The sequence below is a fragment of the Orcinus orca genome, chromosome 14 (genome assembly GCF_937001465.1).
Source record: "Orcinus orca chromosome 14, mOrcOrc1.1, whole genome shotgun sequence".
Lineage (NCBI taxonomy): Eukaryota > Metazoa > Chordata > Mammalia > Artiodactyla > Delphinidae > Orcinus > Orcinus orca.
In genome coordinates, this window is record NC_064572.1 from 27,799,032 (window position 1) to 27,816,737 (window position 17,706).

The following is a 17,706-nucleotide window of genomic DNA, read 5'->3' on the forward strand; positions in this document are numbered from 1 at the left end:
TATAGCATGGTTCCATTTTTGTGTTGTTATTGGTATGTAGTCATCTGGAAAGATAAAGAAGGGATGTGTACCAAAATGTTAATAGAGCTTGTTTCTACAGGAATAAAGGTGATTTAAAATTTTAAACTACTTGCCTGTATTTTCTGGCTTTTTTTTTTTTTTTTGCGGTACGCGGGCCTGTCACTGTTGTGGCCTCTCCCGTTGCGGAGCACAGGCTCCGGACGCGCAGGCTCAGCGGCCATGGCTCACGGGCCCAGCCACTCCGCGGCATGTGGGATCTTCCCGGACCGGGGCACGAACCCGCGTCCCCTGCATTGGCAGGCGGACTCCCAACCACTGCGCCACCAGGGAAGCCCGCTTTCTAGCTTTTTTTTTTTTTTTTTAATTTATTTTATTTTTGGCTGTGTTGGGTCTTCGTGGCTGTGCGCAGGCTTTCTGTAGTTGTGACTACTGGAGCTACTCTTCGTTGCGGTGTGCGGGCTTCTCATTGTGGTGGCTTGTCTTGTGGAGCACGGGCTCTAGGCGTGCGGGCTTCAGCAGTTGTGGCTCGCGGGCTCTAGAGCGCAGGCTCAGTAGTTGTGGCACACAGGCTTAGTTGCTCCGTGGCATGTGGGATCTTCCCGGACCAGGGCTCGAACCCTTGTGCCCTGCATTGGCAGGTGGATTCTTAACCACTGCGCCACCAGGGAAGCCCAGAAAATTACTTTTTTACCCAGAGATCCTCCCTACCGTGTTTAAATTAGGGGAAAAGAGCGACGCCGTGATGATGATCACACCTCTGAAACGCTGGCCTTTGGAAGCTGCCTTGGCTAATTTCCATTCCTACGTGATTTCCTCCCCAGAGCAGCACCCAATTCCAGACCTCTGTGTAAGCAGAGGAGGCTGTAGTTGGGATGAGGCACCACCTGCAGACTAGGTTCCCGGGAATTTCTTCTGGGATGATATCCCGCCGGAAACCTTATGACAGTTTACTTGGGATTACAGACCCTTTTGGAAATAGGGGCCTGCACTCTGCCCCTGGTCCTCAGTATCTGGTGTTTAGCTCCCAGATGGGGAACAGGAGCGAGGCTGGTGCACCCCTGACACTGCCTCCTTTGGGCTTTGCTTTTCTCCAGGCATCACTGCCCCTGCTGCTGAGAGCGGAAGAGAAGAAAGGACCTAGGCACAGCAGGTGTCCTCCCCACCATGGGGCAGGCCTGCCAGCGAGGATGGGTAAGATCTCCTCTAGCTTTTCTCTAGCTTCACATGGTCACAGGCACCCCTGCCCGCTCAGCCGACTCCCTCTGGCAGGTGTTACATTAGGGTCCATTTTATAGGAGGGAAGCCCCAGACCAAGAGCACTGCAGGGACCTGTTATGGAACAATTCAGGAGCCCCTCAGATCCGGCCTCTAATTCTCTTTGCAGTTTAATTTTCACCGGGGCCAGAAGGTCCTGACCAAGGGGAGCCCAGAGGATCATTCATGTAAGCCCTCTGCTTGATTGCTTCTTAGACAGTCGTGCTGCAAAGTCACAAATGTGTGATGAAAACAAGAGTGTGGCTTTTTCTAAGAGAAACCTTCCTTGGCTGCGTTCTACGTTGCCACGTAGAAGCTGAAGCCCATTCTTGCCTCTTACAGAGAGCTTTGCTTCTCCTCTGCGTGTTGAAACACACCCTGGAAAACGTTTACTGGACAAATTGTGTTCTGAGTGGCTGGCTCATTTTAAATTAACCTGTGCTGCAGAGTGCCCCTGTGGGCAAGAACTACAATTGCTCCCTTTTTCAGTTAGGGAAGTAGAGGCACAGTGGTGTTTAAGCCCAAGGGACAAACGCAAGGCTAGTGCCCTGGGGACAGAACTCTCTCACAGCAGTGTCTCAATCACTGCCGTGGCCCAGCCTGTTTGCTCTGTGAAGACTTTCCCCAGGTCAGTGCTTGGATGTCAAATTAGTTCCCAAATAGCACCTGAAAGTGGGGGGGAAGTGCTAGCTCAGGAGGGAGCCGCTTTGGCCTCCAGGTGAGAAGCTTGGGCACACAGTGGGTCGGGTGGGGTGGGGGGACTTTCCCTCAGTCCTGCAGGACTGGTTTAAAATGCCCCCTTCATCATCTCTGAGAAGGGCTTTGCAAAGTGTAACCCAGGCACATCCTTCCTACCTTACAGGGCATTGAGAGAAGGACTCGAATCCATTTCTAACCCCCAAGTGGAAGCTCAGTCTCAAGAATCCAAGGCACCTGTTTGGTTATAGTGGGGAGACTCTCTGTGGGTCCCGGGCCTCCGACGCCTCTTCCTTCTCTTCTCCTTTACTCCACAACCAGGGCGAGACAAGTTTTGCCCGCTCTGGGGAAGGAGGAGCACTTCCACACCAGGAGGTTCGTCTGGGATGTCATTGCCACATCTCCTGGTCCCCACTGTCCCCTTCCTGTGCCCCCGCTTGGCTTTGCCAGCCCCAGGCAGAATGCCACCGAGCCTTTAAAGCAGGCCAGGACAGCCTTGGAGAGGTGGCACAAAGCAGCCAGTGTCAGAGGCGCCACGTGGCAGTCAGCAGGCTCGGGCACTGGCACTTGGAGTTCAGGGTCAATCTGTGGGTCTAGGGCTGTGGGTCATGGTACTTGGGGGTCCAGAGAGAGGAACACGGGCTCTGGGGTCTCAGACACAAGCTGAAAACCTATGAGTTGGAGCTTGGTTTGACTCCTCAAGCAGGCCGGTGTAAGTTGGCGTTGTTGCCCTGTGCCTCCGTATAAATCCATGATCTTTTCTGCAGCTGCTGCCGTTTCAGGAGCAGTACCCCGTGCCAGGACTTCACTTTACATGGTCTCCTTTAATTTTCACAAAGGCCCAATAAAGTAGGTATCATTCCCATTTTACAGATGGGGAAACTGAGGCTTAGAGAGGTTATATTACTTGCCTAATTTTGCACAGCTGGTCAGTGGCAGATCCAGGACATAAACTCAGGTCTCTCTGACTCCAAGCCTGTACTCTTTCTATCTCCACGTCAGACTCAAGGCTCAGGGCCAGGCCTGCCGCTCAGACCATAACTGCCTTAGGACAGTTATATTTCAAATTGTTCCAAGCTTAGAAATGTTGTGCTTTGAATATTGAATTCCCACTCTTAATCTAAGGAAGGGCTAGAAATTATATGGTCCATTCAGTTTCTTTCTCCTTGGCTCCCTGGCTATTCCAAGCCCCAGACAGTATTTTTCACTGTCGCCTTACTCTTGATTCTAGGCCTGTAAGTATCTGCAAGGCTTCACGAGAGCCCTTACAGCAAGAAGTTTGCTCTCACGGGGTATCAGTATAAAGCCTAGACTGTTGGGGCCTTGGGCATGTGGAAAATTTGCCTGGATTGTCCTGGTCATTTTATGCCGATTCTTGCTTTCCTAGCTTCCCTAGGATCGTGATTTCAATGGAGCTTCTTTGATTTGGGGCCCGCTTAGAAGAGGGCATGTCTTTTCAGTTCATGAACAGCAAACATTTACTAAGCACCTATTCTACGCGAGGCAGGACAAGAAGTGCTGAAAAGATAGGGGCTGCCCTTCAGGGAGGATGCGTAGTTTACCGCTGGTTTTCACAGGGACTGGTTGCATGTCTGTGAGCTGCTACTCAACCTTCTAGAAACCTCAGTCTCCTTCCTTGTAAAGTGGGATTTCCTCTTGTGCTCTGTCACTCTGGTTTCCACTCCTTCTCACCCACTGAGAGTGGTTTTGTAAGAGTCCCAAGAACAGCAAGAGAGGGCAAGCCCCAGCACAAGCAATTTTTCAAGCCTCCGCTTTCATCCTGTTGCTGTTGTGCTACTGGCTAAAGCGAGTCACACAGCCAATCCCAGAGTCACTGTGGGAGGAGACGACATGAGAGCATAGATACAGAGAGGTGAACTGTTGTGGCTGTTTTCTGCAAATGATTTACTATATCCTCCTTATCCCTTCAGCTGCCATCATGAAGAAATCCACATGGGCCTGTCTCTTGATTGGCATCAGCTCTCCAAATCTGTGAGGCAGGGCAAGTTGTAAAAAGGTTATGGAAGGGTGGGGTGCTAACTCACCAAGGATGCTAACTCATCAAGCTGGTTGCTGCTTGTTGCCCACATTCCCTCCATGTTCATCTGGGAAGCATCTCACCCTGCAATTTGGGGGACACGGTGGGGCGGGGCCAGAGGTCCAGCAGAGACAGACCCCTGTGTTCCCATAGCTCCCCTACACGCCTCTCTAGCAGTTCAGCCAGCTGTGCTTTCATTATTGATGAGCACATGCATCTTCTCTAGAGGACTGTGGATTCCCTGAGGTCAGAGCCACTAGCACAGTGCCTGGCACATTTGTAAGTACCTAATAAACGCTGATGTGAATAGATCTGTGAATCGAAGATTTCTGAGCTCTGCTGCATTTCATCCAGAGAATCGTTTGTCATTGTAGAATTTGCTTAGGTATTTCAATGTTACTTGTAACTACTTTTGCTTTCTGAGCGTGGTTGGTTAACTATAAGCACCAGTATGCTGTGAATGCAAGGTGCATGCCTTTATAACACCTTATCTTGTCCTGTCTTGAAGGGTACAGCAACTGGAAGTCCAATTCAGCCCCCGCTCGCTCAAAGTAAGGTAAGAAACCTAAATGTTCTTTCTGTTTTCTTCTGGAACATTTTCTGTAAGAGAAACATATTGTACGGCACTTCTCTTTGGGAATTCTGATCATGGTTTTAGTGAGCAGCCCTGCAGTAGATTCTGGGGTGAGAAAGAGCGCTTACCTCTAGTTGCTCCCGCTGGGCCCAGCGCACTGCCACAGGGCAGGGGCTTCCTGAGGGACCTTTGTTACTAGGCTGCCTTCTTAGCCTTTTCTTAGAAGCAAAATGCTAAGCATCAGAACTACACACTCCAGCCTTGGCGCTGCGTGGCACGCCGACTGTGGGAGAGACTCTGGGGGAGGGACTGGAAAGGTCTCTTCCCGCTCTTGTCTGGTCCAAAGTGCAAGGTCAGGGGCTTCCCTGGTGGCGCAGTGGTTGAGAGTCCGCCTGCTGATGCAGGGGACACGGGTTCGTGCCCCGGTCTGGGAAGATCCCGCATGCTGCGGAGTGGCTGGGCCCGTGAGCCATGGCCACTGAGCCTGCGCGTCCGGAGCCTGTGCTCCGCAACAGGAGAGGCCACAACAGTGAGAGGCCCGCATACCGCAAAAATACAAAACAAAACAAAAAAACCAAGAAAGCTGAAGAACTCATATTCCCTATTTTCAAAGTTTATAAAGACAGTGTGGTACTGGCATAAGGACAGACATATAAATCAATGGAATACAATTGAACATCCAGAAATAAACCCTTACAACTTTACAGTCATTTGATTTTTGACAGGGATATCAAAACAGTTCAATGGAGTAAGAATAGTCTCTTCAACAAATGGTGCTGAGACAATCAGATATCCACATGCAAAAGAATGAAGTTGAACCCCTACCTCATACCATATGCAAAAATTAATTCAAAATGGATCAAAGACCTAAATGCAATAGCTAAAATTATAAAACTCTTAGAAGAAAACATAGGTATGAATCTTTGTGACCTTGGATTTGGCAGTGTTTTCTTAATACAACACCTGTTATGGAGTGAACTGTATCCCCCCCAAATTCATATGTTGAAGTCCTAGCCTCAGAATGTGATCATATTTGGAGATAGGGTCTTCAAAGAGGTAATTAAACTAAAATGAGGTCTTTAGGGTAGACTCTAATCCACTCTGACTGGTGTTTCTATGAAGAGGAAATCTGAATACACAGAGACGTCAGGGATGTGTGCACACAGAGAGAAGTCCGTGTCAGGAAGGCAGCCATCTGCAAGTCAAGGAGGGAGGCCTCAGAAGAAACCAGACCTGCCAACACCATGCTCTTGGACTTCTAGCCTCCAGAATGGTGAAAAAGTAAATTTCTGTTGCTTAAGCCATCCAGTCTGTGGTATTTTGTTAGGGCAGCCCAACTAATACAATACCAAAAGAATCCCCAAGGTGGAAACAACCAACTGTCTATTAACTGATGAGTGGATAAACCAGCTGTGATATATCCACACAACAGAATATTATTCAGACCTAAAAAAGACTGAAGTTCAGATATGCACTACAACATGAATGACCCTTAAAGACACTATGCTAAATAATAAAAGAAGCCAGTCACCAGAGACTGTATGATGCCATTTATACGAAATGTCCAGAATAGGCAAATCTGTAGAGACAGAAAGCAGATTGGTGGTTGCCCAGGGCTAGGGAGCGCGGGAGCTTGGGTGGGAAGTGACAGCTAACGGATATGGGTTTCTTTTGGGGATGATGAAAATATTCTCAAATTGATTGTGGCAAGGATCTCACAACTCTGCAATTGTATTAAAAGTCATTGAATTTTATACTTTAAATGGGTGAATTGTATGGTAGTGAATTACACTCAATAAAATTGTTACCCCAGAAAAGCATTCCTTTTTTATAGCTGAGAAGTATGATGTATGGATGTACTACAATTGGTTTAACCACTCGCTTGCTCAGGGACATTTGGGTTGCTTCTAGTTTGGGCTGTTACTAATAAAGTGTTCTGAATATTCGTGTACGAATCTTCGTAGGGACACGTGCCTCAATTTTTCTTGGGTAAATACCCAGGAATGGAATTGCTGCATCAGGGGGTCGGTGTATATTGTACTTTATTAGAAACAGCCAAACAGTTCCAAAGTAGTTGTATCACTTTACACTCCCATCTGTCTCATGCATTTTCATGTCGAACATAGACATTTAGGTATGTTTTATAATATACCTAACGAATTAGTACAGTCGTATGCACTGATAGTTGTAAATTAATATACATATCGAGATACATGATCCAAACATTTTTACTACAGGGGTTTCTGAACAGGCAAGTTCTGTAGCCTGGGGCTAAGAGAGAGTAGATATTGTGCTAAAGGCATTGTATTTGTTTCCTAGGGCCACAAGAACAAATTACCACAAACTTGGTGGCTTAAAATAACAGAAATGTATTGTCTCACAGTTCTGGAGGCCAGAAGACCAAAATCAAGGTGTCAGCAGGGCTGTGCTCCCACCACAGGCTCTAGGGCACTTCTTCCACATCTGGGGGCTCCAGGCGTTCCTTGGTTTATCTTCACATGGCATCTGCCTCTGCCTTCAAGTGACGATTTCTTTTTTCCTCCCTGTGTGTTCTCTTCTGCCTCTTAATCAGGACAGTCGTTGGATTTAGGGCCCACCGGTAATCCAGGCTGATCTGGAGATCCTTAATTACGCATGCAAAGACTCTTTTTCCAAATAAGGTCACATTCACAGGTTGTGAGGGTTAAGACATATCTTTTGGGGGGTGCTCTTCAACCCACTACAGTCCTGTTGTAGCAGAACGAATCAGAAGGAGAAGATGGAGTCAAGAGAGTTTGTAGGTTTGATTTGTGTTGTGTTTGTTCTCAAGACACAAGTATAAGTAGACTTGGTGGGGTTTGGTGACAGATCAGATTAGACTAGATGGGGTTTGGGAGGGGAAGGGGCTCACGGATGGTATTCAGGTTTTCAGCTTGGGTGGCAGGGAGACGGTTCTGCCTGGAACACTCTTTTCCCAAGAGAGAAGAGGAAGCACAGGCATGGCATACTCCCTCATTTTATTCTGGTCTCTGCTCAAATGTCACATCCTCAGAGAAGCCTCTCTTATCCATCCTATCTAAAGTGATACATTCTCTGTTGTTCTTTATTGTAATTTAAATTTTCTCTCTCAAGTTCTAAAAATCTGGAGGTAGTCAATGTGGGGATGATATGGGGCACCTCGGTGACAGTTATCTCATAATCCAAGGTGGTTCCTGGATCTCCAGCCTGTCTGTACTGCAGCCAGCAAGAGGGAAGAAGGAGGGATGGCCGAGGGAAAGCTGCACAATCTTAGGAATGGCTCTTGGAAGCTCCCATGAGGCCTCACTTTCTTCTTGTTACGTCCTCCCTCCTGATGCGCAGCAAAGCCAGTCTACTGACAGCGGGTGGCAGTGAATGAAGTACAGCGTGTACAGCATCTACTGCAGGGCACCAAGGGGCAGCTCGTGCTTGAAAGACTTTCAGGCAAGGGTTTTTTAAAAGGAGCACTAGGGGTGAGGGTTGCAGGGTGTGTGATCAGTTAGCAGACATTCTTCTGATTGGTTGGTGGTGAAGTAACAGGGGGATGTTTCAGGAATCTTATTCATCAGCCTTCTGGTTCCAACCAGTCTGGGGTCTATGTGCTTGTGGTCAGCAAGTCACCACCATCCACTGAGTGGGGGTCTTAATTTCTGCAGAACCACTCAAAGATATGCTTCAGATGTTATCTGTATCCCTTCAGGAGGAACTAGGAAGCCTGTGACTATTGTCCTATTTATTAACTGCTCTTTGGAAATCAGGGAAGGCCAAACAAGAAGGGGGTGAGGGAGCATGGAGGGGCTTGCACCTGGGAAGACCCTGCAGGGGCCTGCTCAGTTTCAGTCCCCCCTTTTCGTTAAATTTTATTTTTATTTATTTTTATTTTTGGCTGTGTTAGGTTTTCATTGTTGCACGAGGGCTTTCTCTAGTTGCGGCCAGCGGGGGCTACTCTTTGTTGCAGTGCCCGGGCTCCTCATTTCAGTGGTTTCTCTTGTTGTGGCACGGGGGCTCAGCTGCTGTGGCTCACGGGCTGTAGAGAACAGGCTCAGCAGTTGTGGCGCACGGGCGTAGTTGCTCCGCGGCATGTGAGATCTTCTTGGACCAGGGCTCGAACCTGTGTCCCCTGCATTGGCAGGTGGATTCTTAACCACTGCACCACAAGGGAAGCCCCCCCGCTACCTTTTCTTTGATATTTCTCAATCCTGTGGGGAACAGGGGTAGGACAAGAAAGGGAATAAAGTTTTGGATAGAGAGGTTAATCATAAACTTGGCAGGGGAACTCAGTTTTAGGGGGACTCAGCTTTACTCTCTGGCCAAAACTTGGTCCCCTGGCCACATCTAGTTGCAGGCTGGCTAGCCTTTATTCTGGGGCGCGGGGCCAGGGCACCTAAACATTAGAGCATTTATTAGTTAGGACACAGGGGAAATGGAAATTGTAGGATGCAGCTGTGTCACGTACACTCTGATTTATTTTTCCTCCTAGCGCCTGACATAAGGTACATTTAATTTGTGATTTGTTGACTGTCTGTCTCTCTCCACAGAATGTGGGCAGAGACTCTGTTTTGCTCACCTGTGCATTTCTAGTGAACTAGGAAGTGCAGGGCACCTTAAGCGCTTCAGAAATATTTGTTGAGTGAATAAATGACAAGGGGAGGAATCGAGAAGAAGGGAAGTTTAAGAAGAAGAAATAACTGTGATGGGAGACAAATTGAGTTTCAGGTGCCCATGGGATCTAGGAGTTGATATTTACAGGCAGTTGGAAATATGGGTCTGGAGCTCAGGAGAGAGGTGGAGGCCGCAACTCTTGACAAAAGTGATTCTTTGGGTAGGGCACGTTGGGATGGACCTGCAGAAGACTGAGAGAGGAGGAAATAGTCAGCTCAGCTGATCCACCAAACTAGACGCCCCCTCCTTCCCGCCCCTGCACTGGGACGGGCAACTGCTTCCACACCTCCCTTATAGGCCCCTCTGTCACGGGATCAGCCTCACCACTTGGTTTGAGAATGCCCTTTGTAAGAGTGAAACCCCTTGGAGGCGATTCTGGGCGCTCCAAGGAGCTCCAGTCCTTTACGTCTCAGCATAGAAAGAATTCAGCGAGAGGCAAAGTGATAGATAAGAGGTGATTTATTAGAATAGGATGCTTGTGAGGCTTACAAGCAGGTGGACGAGAGGGTGCCACACCCTGAGAACTTACTGGGTTACAGTTTTTTAAAAATTAATTAATTAATTAATTTATTTATTTATTTTTGGCTGCTTTGGGTCTTTGTTGGTGTGCGCGGGCTTTCTCTAGTTGCGGTGAGCGGGGGATACTCTTCGTTGCGGTGCCCGGGCTTCTCATTGCGGTGGCTTCTCTTGTGGCAGAGCACAGGCTCTAGGCGCACGGGCTTCAGTAGTTGTGGCATGCGGGCTCAGTAGTTGTGGCTCGCGGGCTCTAGAGCACAGGCTTAGAAGTTGTGGTGCATGGGCTTCGTTGCTCTGCGGCATGTGGGATCTTCCTGGACCAGGGCTTGAACCTGTGTCCCCTGCATTGGCAGGCAGATTCTTAACCACTGCACCACCAGGGAAGTCCCTGGGCTATAGTTTTACAATCAAAGGAAAAGTGGGGATGGGGAGAAGATCCCCTTGTTCCTCATTCGTTGGTAGATGTCATGCTTCCATCATCAGCTCCTCCTCCAGGTTGGGTGGGGGAGTTTTCTTGTCCCTACGTGGTCAAGCTGGGACTGTCATGGCACTATGGAAAAATTACTTCAGGTCTCAGTACAATGAGGGTCTTTCCCTTTGAAATGTCACCTTTCCATAAATTATTGTTTTTTATGTGTGCAGAGAGCATGTCCTAGGGGTCATTAACTTACTGAGCTCACTGGGCAGGATGTGGGTCTCATGCCACTATTGTTTTATTGTTTGGGGGCATGTCTCATGCTTCTGTTGCATGGTTTTGTTGCTAAGCAAGCCTGCTTGGCTTTGTGGTTAAGAAAACTTGCTTTCTTGAGTGATCCTTAACTTACAGGGGTCTCCCATATTTTTTTCTTTACTTACAATTCCCTAGTGGGATTAACTATTTAATTAACCTGCTTTGTCCCTTTACTCTGTCCCTATCATTAGGGCTCTGCAGAGCCAGGATCCACGTGCCATGTTTTATAAATCTAACCAAGAGTGGCTCAGTACACTAGGGGAGAAGCTCCCCAACTCAGGTGCTTGGACCCATCTGTGACTGAGCCGTCACTGGCCCTGGTTAAATAAAAGAAATAAGGACAATATAGTAAAATGAATATTTCACCTTGTTAGAGCAGCAGGGTGGCCTTGAGTCAGACTGCCTGGGCTCAGATCCCAGCTGTTCCATCAGTAGCCCTGTGACCTTGGAGAAGTCACTTAATCTCCCTGTGACTCGGTGTTCTTGTCTATAAAATGGGGATAAAATTAGTTTTTACCTCATCGGGTTGTTCTGTGGGTCAAGCAAGTTAATGTAAGTAAAGAATTTAGAACAATACCTGGTATGTAGTAAGTCCTACCTAAGCACTAGTAGTATTATAAAACCAAAGGATTTTGTTTGAAAACCAGCCCTTATGTTTACTTCTCTGGGTTAAAATAGTTCTTCCTTTAGGAAATTATGGTAGTGGGAGATGGAAATTACAATGAAAAAAAATCCTTTCTTAGCAAAATGAAAAGCCAGTGCCTAGGTTTTGTCTGTATGTTTAATTTGCTGGCCTGTGCAATCCCATAGCCTGGGAACCCTGCCTAAGGGTTGACATGGACTCTCCTATGTGAGCATTTCCCTCCATATTTTGGAGCTAATTCTAAGGGGTAGGATTGAGGAGGACCTTCTGTTGGACCTGTGAGCTTGGCTGTGTGTGGGCACTGGGGAGAACTATCCCAGGAAACTCGGGGTAACCAGCAGGGTGATTTAAGATTGCTCTGTTCCAACACGATATGGGCATCCTTTGGGGCAGGAGCTGGCCTCAGTTAAGGAGCAGGGCTGAAGCCAGGCGGGACTCAGCAGTCTGGTTAACCCTTCTTCCTGCGGGCCATTATTCTTTATGCACAGGAGGCGCCTCAGGTTCCGAGGCAATGGAATGAGGATGGGATGTCCAGGAATTGACAGGACCAGACTGGGCTTTCATTTGGCTTCCCTGAGGGACTGTCACCCCTAAAGGGGAGTAGAAGACTTCTTGGGACAGAAGCTGAGCAAGCTGTCTCTAGGGGGTCAGGCCCTTTCTGAGCCAGGTAAATAGGTCAGGGTTGAGCAAGGGGCAGGCAGGCAGGTACCTTAATGAAACCTGAGAGGGTTGGGACTTGGGTGAAGCAAGAGAGGTGCTTAGGGTGCAAGGCCTCTCAGTCCCGGCCCTAATACCTGAGGCCTTCGGTCTACAAATTCCAGTTATCAGTTGAAAGTTGAAATGCCTACAGGGGCCAGTCAGCTGTGTGTACCAGTGAACAGGTGGGCTGGGTGGGGCCTGGGCAAGCTGCAGCACACCTACCTTGTCTGAAGGGGGCAGTGGTGCTCAGTGCCAGCTGCTTATTGCCAGTGATAACATGGGCTCTGTGTGGCTAGACTTTTGGTGCCAGAAACCTGGATTTTAAAGTGACATGGGCTTCCCTGGTGGCACAGTGGTTGAGAATCTGCCTGCCAATGCAGGGGACGTGGGTTTGAGCCCTGGTCTGGGAAGATCCCACGTGCCGCGGAGCAGCTGGGCCCGTGAGCCACAACTACTGAGCCTGTGCGTCTGGAGCTTGTGCTCCACAACAAGAGAGGCTGCTACAGTGAGAGGCCCGCGCACCGCGATTAAGAGTGGCCCCCGCTCGCCGCAGCTAGAGAAAGCCCTTGCACAGAAACGAAGACCCAACACAGCCAAAAATAAATAAATAATTTAAACTGACATGTCATTTTCAAGTGTTGGCTCATAAAACATTCGGTGGGCCAAATAAGATGTTTTAGCCTGGTGGTTGTCGATCTATAACTTCTGTTGTGATGTTGGAGGGCAGCACTTCGGGCGAATGCGAGAGGAAAGGAGGCAGGCTGAGGTGATTTTCCAACCCCAGACACTCCTCACAGCCTTCTCACGCAGGAAGCAGAACTGTGCAAAGCTGATGAGAAAGTCACGATGGACTTGCGTCCAGTGTGCTCCAGATCTGTAGGACCACTAGGACCCTGGAGGAACCACTGGTCGGCAGCATCCACGTGAGACTGCTGAAAGTCTCCATGCTGAAATCCATTTCAGACATTTCCTCCAGACGTCCCCGTAGAAAGTAAGGGTCTAAATCAGTCATTCTCATTCCTGGTAGTCCCTGGGACTCACCTGGGGAACTTTCAAAACGATGTTTGGGGCTTCCCTGGTGGCGCAGTGGTTGAGAGTCCGCCTGCCGATGCAGGGGACACGGGTTCGTGTCCTGGTCTGGGAAGATCCCACGTGCCGCGGAGCGGCTGGGCCCGTGAGCCATGGCTGCTGGGCCTGTGCGTCCGGAGCCTGTGCTCCGCAACGGGAGAGGCCACAGCAGTGAGAGGCCCGCGTAGAGGAAAAAAAAAAAAAAAAAAAAAGGATGTTTGGACAGCACCCCAGGTCAATTCAGCCATCATCTCTGGGGCTGGGGCCTGGGTATCAGCATTTGTAAAAGCTCTCCAGGTCATTCTTTTTTTTTGGCCGCACCACACGGCTTGAGAGGTCTTAGTTCCCTGACCTAAGTGATTGAACCCGGGCCCACGGCAGTGAAAGCACTGAGTCCTAACCACTGGACCACCAGGGAATTCCCAACACCACAGATCTAACTAATATGAACACTGGGTCAGGGTTCCTTCCTGGTGCTCCTTTTCAGAATGTGCTGTGCACAACAGGCCCCCCACTGTGTCAGGAGTCCAAGATGCTGCCCTGGTGTGGGCACTGGCCTTACTCTTTTCTCTTTTTGCTTTCTCTTTCTCTTTGAGACTTTAAACAAGCTCTTTAAATTCCATAACCCTCATCGACTGATTAAGTGGGGATAATGATATTTGCCCTTCTAACGTCACCAGCCTGTTATCAGGAGAAATGAGGCAATAAATGAGAAACTACTCTGTAAACTGTCAACATTATGCAAGCATTGCTGTTACAGGTGTGCTGCCAGATGCTGGGGTACAGCTTTCATCCGCTGCAGAGAATTTCTGGTGTAAAGTTCCTAGTGCCATGGGTCTGATGCAAATTGTTTCATTCTGACTTAGCTGCAGCCCTCATTCTCTTACCAGCAGGGGTGTTTTGTGGGTTGGCAGCCCAGCACTGTCTGACCCTCCACCCGCCATCCCAACTCATACAGGAGGAAGCCCAGTAAATGAACAGAGAAACCCAGGGGACTTCTGGGAGAGGGGAGGGCCATCTCGAGGGTGAGGAGAGACCTGTGGAACTAGGTTTCCCATGGTCCAGGTCTTTGCTGCTTTTCCTCAGGGTCTGTGGAGTAATCAGCAAAGGGACTTGGCTGGGGTCCAAGAGATACGTGACAGCAAGAAAAGAGGCAGAGTAATAAAGAAGTGCAAGGGATGATAACTGGCATGACAGAAAGGGGAGACAGGCCCAGCTCTGAGCCCAGTGTGGGACATAGCAGTGCAGAATGGACTCTGGCCTCAGGAAGCTGTCTGATTGGGGCAGATAAGGCCACCCCCCCCAGAAGACAGTCAAAAATATCAGGCAGACTGTTATGACTCAGTGTTACTTATCTGAGAACCAGGCTGCAGTGAGGTAGTGGGGAAGGATGGACAGAGCACTGGCTGGGCAAGATGGCCCACCTGCTGCTTCTCACATTCTTAGTCTGTAAAGAAGAGTCTTGGTCTAGATCTAGATGGACTCTGAGCACAGTCCGAGTTTGCCCTGTGGAGGTGCTGAGGCCTGGGAGACCGCAGTGAGTAGCTGTGGTCAGGGAAGAGTTTACGGGGAGGGTGGGAGAGCTGGGCCTTCGGCAAGAGGGACACCGGTCAGGTGGAGGTGAGTGGAGAGGGCCGAGCAAGCAAGGAGATATGGGCAAGGAGATATGGGCAGGATGGACGTGGAGTGGGCCGAGAAGAGTGGGAAGTGGCTTTGCTGTGGCCAACAGTGGAGGAAGAGATAAGCGGGGAAGAGTGGAGTCAGATTACAGAGGGCCTCAGACACCAGGCAGAGACGTTTGAACCACTCCATCAGGAGGGAGGGAGCCACGCAGGGGTTTCGGGCAGGGTTACGCTGTGATTAGGCTGCTTTTTAGCAGGAGTAGTGTGGCTGGGACCTCAGAATGACTTGGATGGCGGGAAGCCAGGAACCAGGAAGTCTTGCAATATTTCTGGCGTGGGCTGCTGAGGACTGAGGGTTGGGAGGAGGCGGTGGGGCAGGCCTAGGGATATTTCTCAGGGAATACTGATAGGTCTTGGGACATGGCTGCATTCAGGGGGTGTGGAGGAGTGAGTCACCTTAAGAAGCAGGTTCTCTCTGGAACGCAGGGAAGAGAAAGCACTGGCAGCCTCCCTGCCTGCAAACAGAACATCTCCGGGTAGCCAGGCCGTTGGAAGGGTTAGCTTCTCCCTAGCTCCAGTTCAGATAAGACATCTCAGTTGCAGTGGGGGGCTTGGTGATGATGCTGGCTGGGCCTGTGTTAAGGGGTATGTGTGCTCCTGATCGCTGTGCTGGGCTCATTCCACCTTCGAGTGCCAGGCCGTGGGCTGAGTGTGAGACAGAGCAATTAACAAAGCACAGTTCTCGATCCTGCTGAGTCTGGCAGAATCACACTCGCAAGACGCAAACGGCACTTGAGAACAACCAAATTGTTCCCATGCGCCCAATTTTGCTTTATGGCCATGCAGGTGGTATAAGTGTTTGATGGATGCCAGGAAACCTCTTTGTTCCTGGTTTATAATGATACTATCCAGGGGGCAGATCCAGGTTTTGTGAAGCTTTAAAGCTTGAAATAATGTTGGGGAGCCTCTTTGGAAAATAATTCAAAATTACAAATATAAAATTGATAGGGCCTCTGAGGGCCTAGAATTGGGGGAATGCAAGCAAGAAGCCCTGAAGTGTAAACCTCATCAGCTTCCCAGTCAATCTTATGATAATACCTACCATTTATTAATTGTATATTATAAGCAGGTATTTTATTTGTAGTATTTCACAGCAACCAAGGGAGGTAGGTGGGCATTAGTATCTCCATGTTATAGATGAGGAAGCAGGCTCAGAGAGGTGACCCTGGATGCCACAGCCATAAAGCTAGGGGGCAGGGGCTGTGCTCTGGACTGAGGGCTCTGGCCTCAAGGGCCACAACTGAGACCCTCTTCAATTGGTGATGTCAAAGCCATGCCCCTGAGGGCCGTTCTGGACCTAAACCACCCCCTACTGACTCCACTGTACCTTTCTTAGGCCTGGCCAGGGGCCCCCAGGATCCAGGGCTGGGGTAGAGGTTATGGGGTTGGACACTGGCCATCTCAGGGCACCATGTGGTGCAGCCTTGGTTTAAGTATCATGGCCTATTTAGGCAGAGGCTACATACGACTGGGAGGACAGCAAAACCCAGGGGTGCACTCGTTTTGAAAACACACAGACCCAAAGTCTAATCCTGGATCTACAGCTTTCTGGTTGTACGGCAAGACACATGGCCTCAGTGAGCCTCCACTTGCTTACCCGTTGAATCGGAATAGTAACCACTTCTTTGTATTTTGAGCTCATTACGTGTCTTTTGTAAGGCAGTAAAGCTCCTGGTGGTGTTTGGCACACAGAAGCAATTAATCTAAGAATCCTATGGTAGCCATCAGTCCTAGTAGCAGCATGAACACCTCTGATTCCTCACTTCCCTTCCCCCCTTTAAAGTCGAATGGTTTTCTAGGGATTCCTCCCAGCCCGGCTAACTTCCTCCGGGAAGTGAGAAAGGTGGCACGTAGGATGGGCGCCCAAACTGTCCCCCAGCCTCCAGCGAGCCTGGGTGCTCAGGGGGCCGGGGTCGGGGGGGGATGGGGACAGGCCGGGGCCTGCAGCTCAAGTCCCGCCCAGCGGGCGTGCGCCCTTCGGGAGGGCCGGCCGAAAGAACCGGTGACTCAGGGGCGGACGCTGTGGGGCGTCGCTCTTGGTTTAGCAACACAAATCCGCCAGCCGGGGATTAGGCCTGGAGGCGCCGCAGCACTGGCGGGCCAGGGTGGGGCGGGGTGGAGTGGTATGATGCTCCGTCGGTGAGGGCCCAGGTGGGGCTCGGCGCTCGGCCCCTTGGGCCCGCGAGAGCCGGTCGGCGTGGTGACCCGGTGCGAGGACCGCGAAGCCTCCGGGATCTCGCTTCCGCCGCCACAGGCCCCGCTCGCTTTCCACGCCCACTTCTTCGAGCCCCCCTCCGGGCGTCTCCCCTTCCACGGAACTCCCAGGGGCGAGCCCTAATTTCCAAGGAAGGGGACCGCCGCCTCTAGGCTGCCCCGTTCGGCAGCAAACCGGGCTGGGCGATGCCTCCTCCTGCGTCCCGAGCCTCCCCGCCTGCGCCCCGCCCGAGCAGGGCGCCGCCACGCGTGACGGTGCGCGCGCGACAGAACCTCCCGTCCCTGCGCCGGCTCCCTACGTGGGGGACGTGCCGGGAGATGCCGGGCTGTGGGGGATTTCGCGGCGTCGCCCGCCCCCTTTCCGGCACGGGGAGGAGCAGCCACCGAGCCCCCCCGGCCCTGGCCCGGCCGCGATCGCCCGGCGCTGCAGAGGCGCGCGGCAGCCAATGGGCGCCGAGGAGGTGGGCCGGCTGGAGGCTGTCACCCTCGCGGGGACGGGAGCGCGGAGACTGGGAGCGCGCGAGCCGCCGCCGCGCCCCAGGTCGTGGGGGAGGAGCGGCCGGAGGAGGAGGAGGAGGAGCCGCGGAGCTGCAGCCCGGGGACCACTGCTCACCCAGGCTGCGGAGGACAGACGCCCGCCCCAAGCCTGCCGCCCCGCGTCCCCGACCGCCAGCATGATCGCCGCGCAGCTCCTGGCTTATTACTTCACCGAACTGAAGGATGACCAAGTCAAAAAGGTGAGCCCCCGCCGGCGCCGCCGCCCGGCGCTCTGCCCGCAACGTTGCATTCCGGTATCCGCTCGCCGCCGCAGCCGCCTCCATCCTCCCGCGCCCAGCCTCCCCCAGGCCATCATTGGTTGGACCGCAGGGCGGTGGGGAAGGCTTCGCCCTTTGATTCTTCCCGGGATCGTAT

The 17,706-nt window shown here is 51.0% G+C and overlaps 1 protein-coding gene across 4 annotated transcripts in view; it reads left to right on the forward strand.

Moving 5' to 3' along the window:
- Nucleotides 1–4,544: 4,544 nt before the first annotated feature.
- The window catches only part of HK1 (hexokinase 1), an 83,664-nt gene continuing 70,502 nt past the window's right edge, over nucleotides 4,545–17,706 (forward strand). The window contains exon 1 of one of the 4 annotated variants that reach the window (XM_049697277.1): nucleotides 4,545–4,565. Coding sequence is in view for 2 of the 4 variants with exons in the window: in XM_049697276.1 (XP_049553233.1) it covers nucleotides 17,241–17,531 (291 nt within the window). In the remaining 2 variants the exon portion in view is untranslated. Of the gene's footprint in view, nucleotides 4,566–17,126; nucleotides 17,532–17,706 lie in introns of those variants that run through there. The other 3 variants (XM_049697276.1, XM_004280793.3, XM_033407586.2) reach the window with 3 other exon arrangements.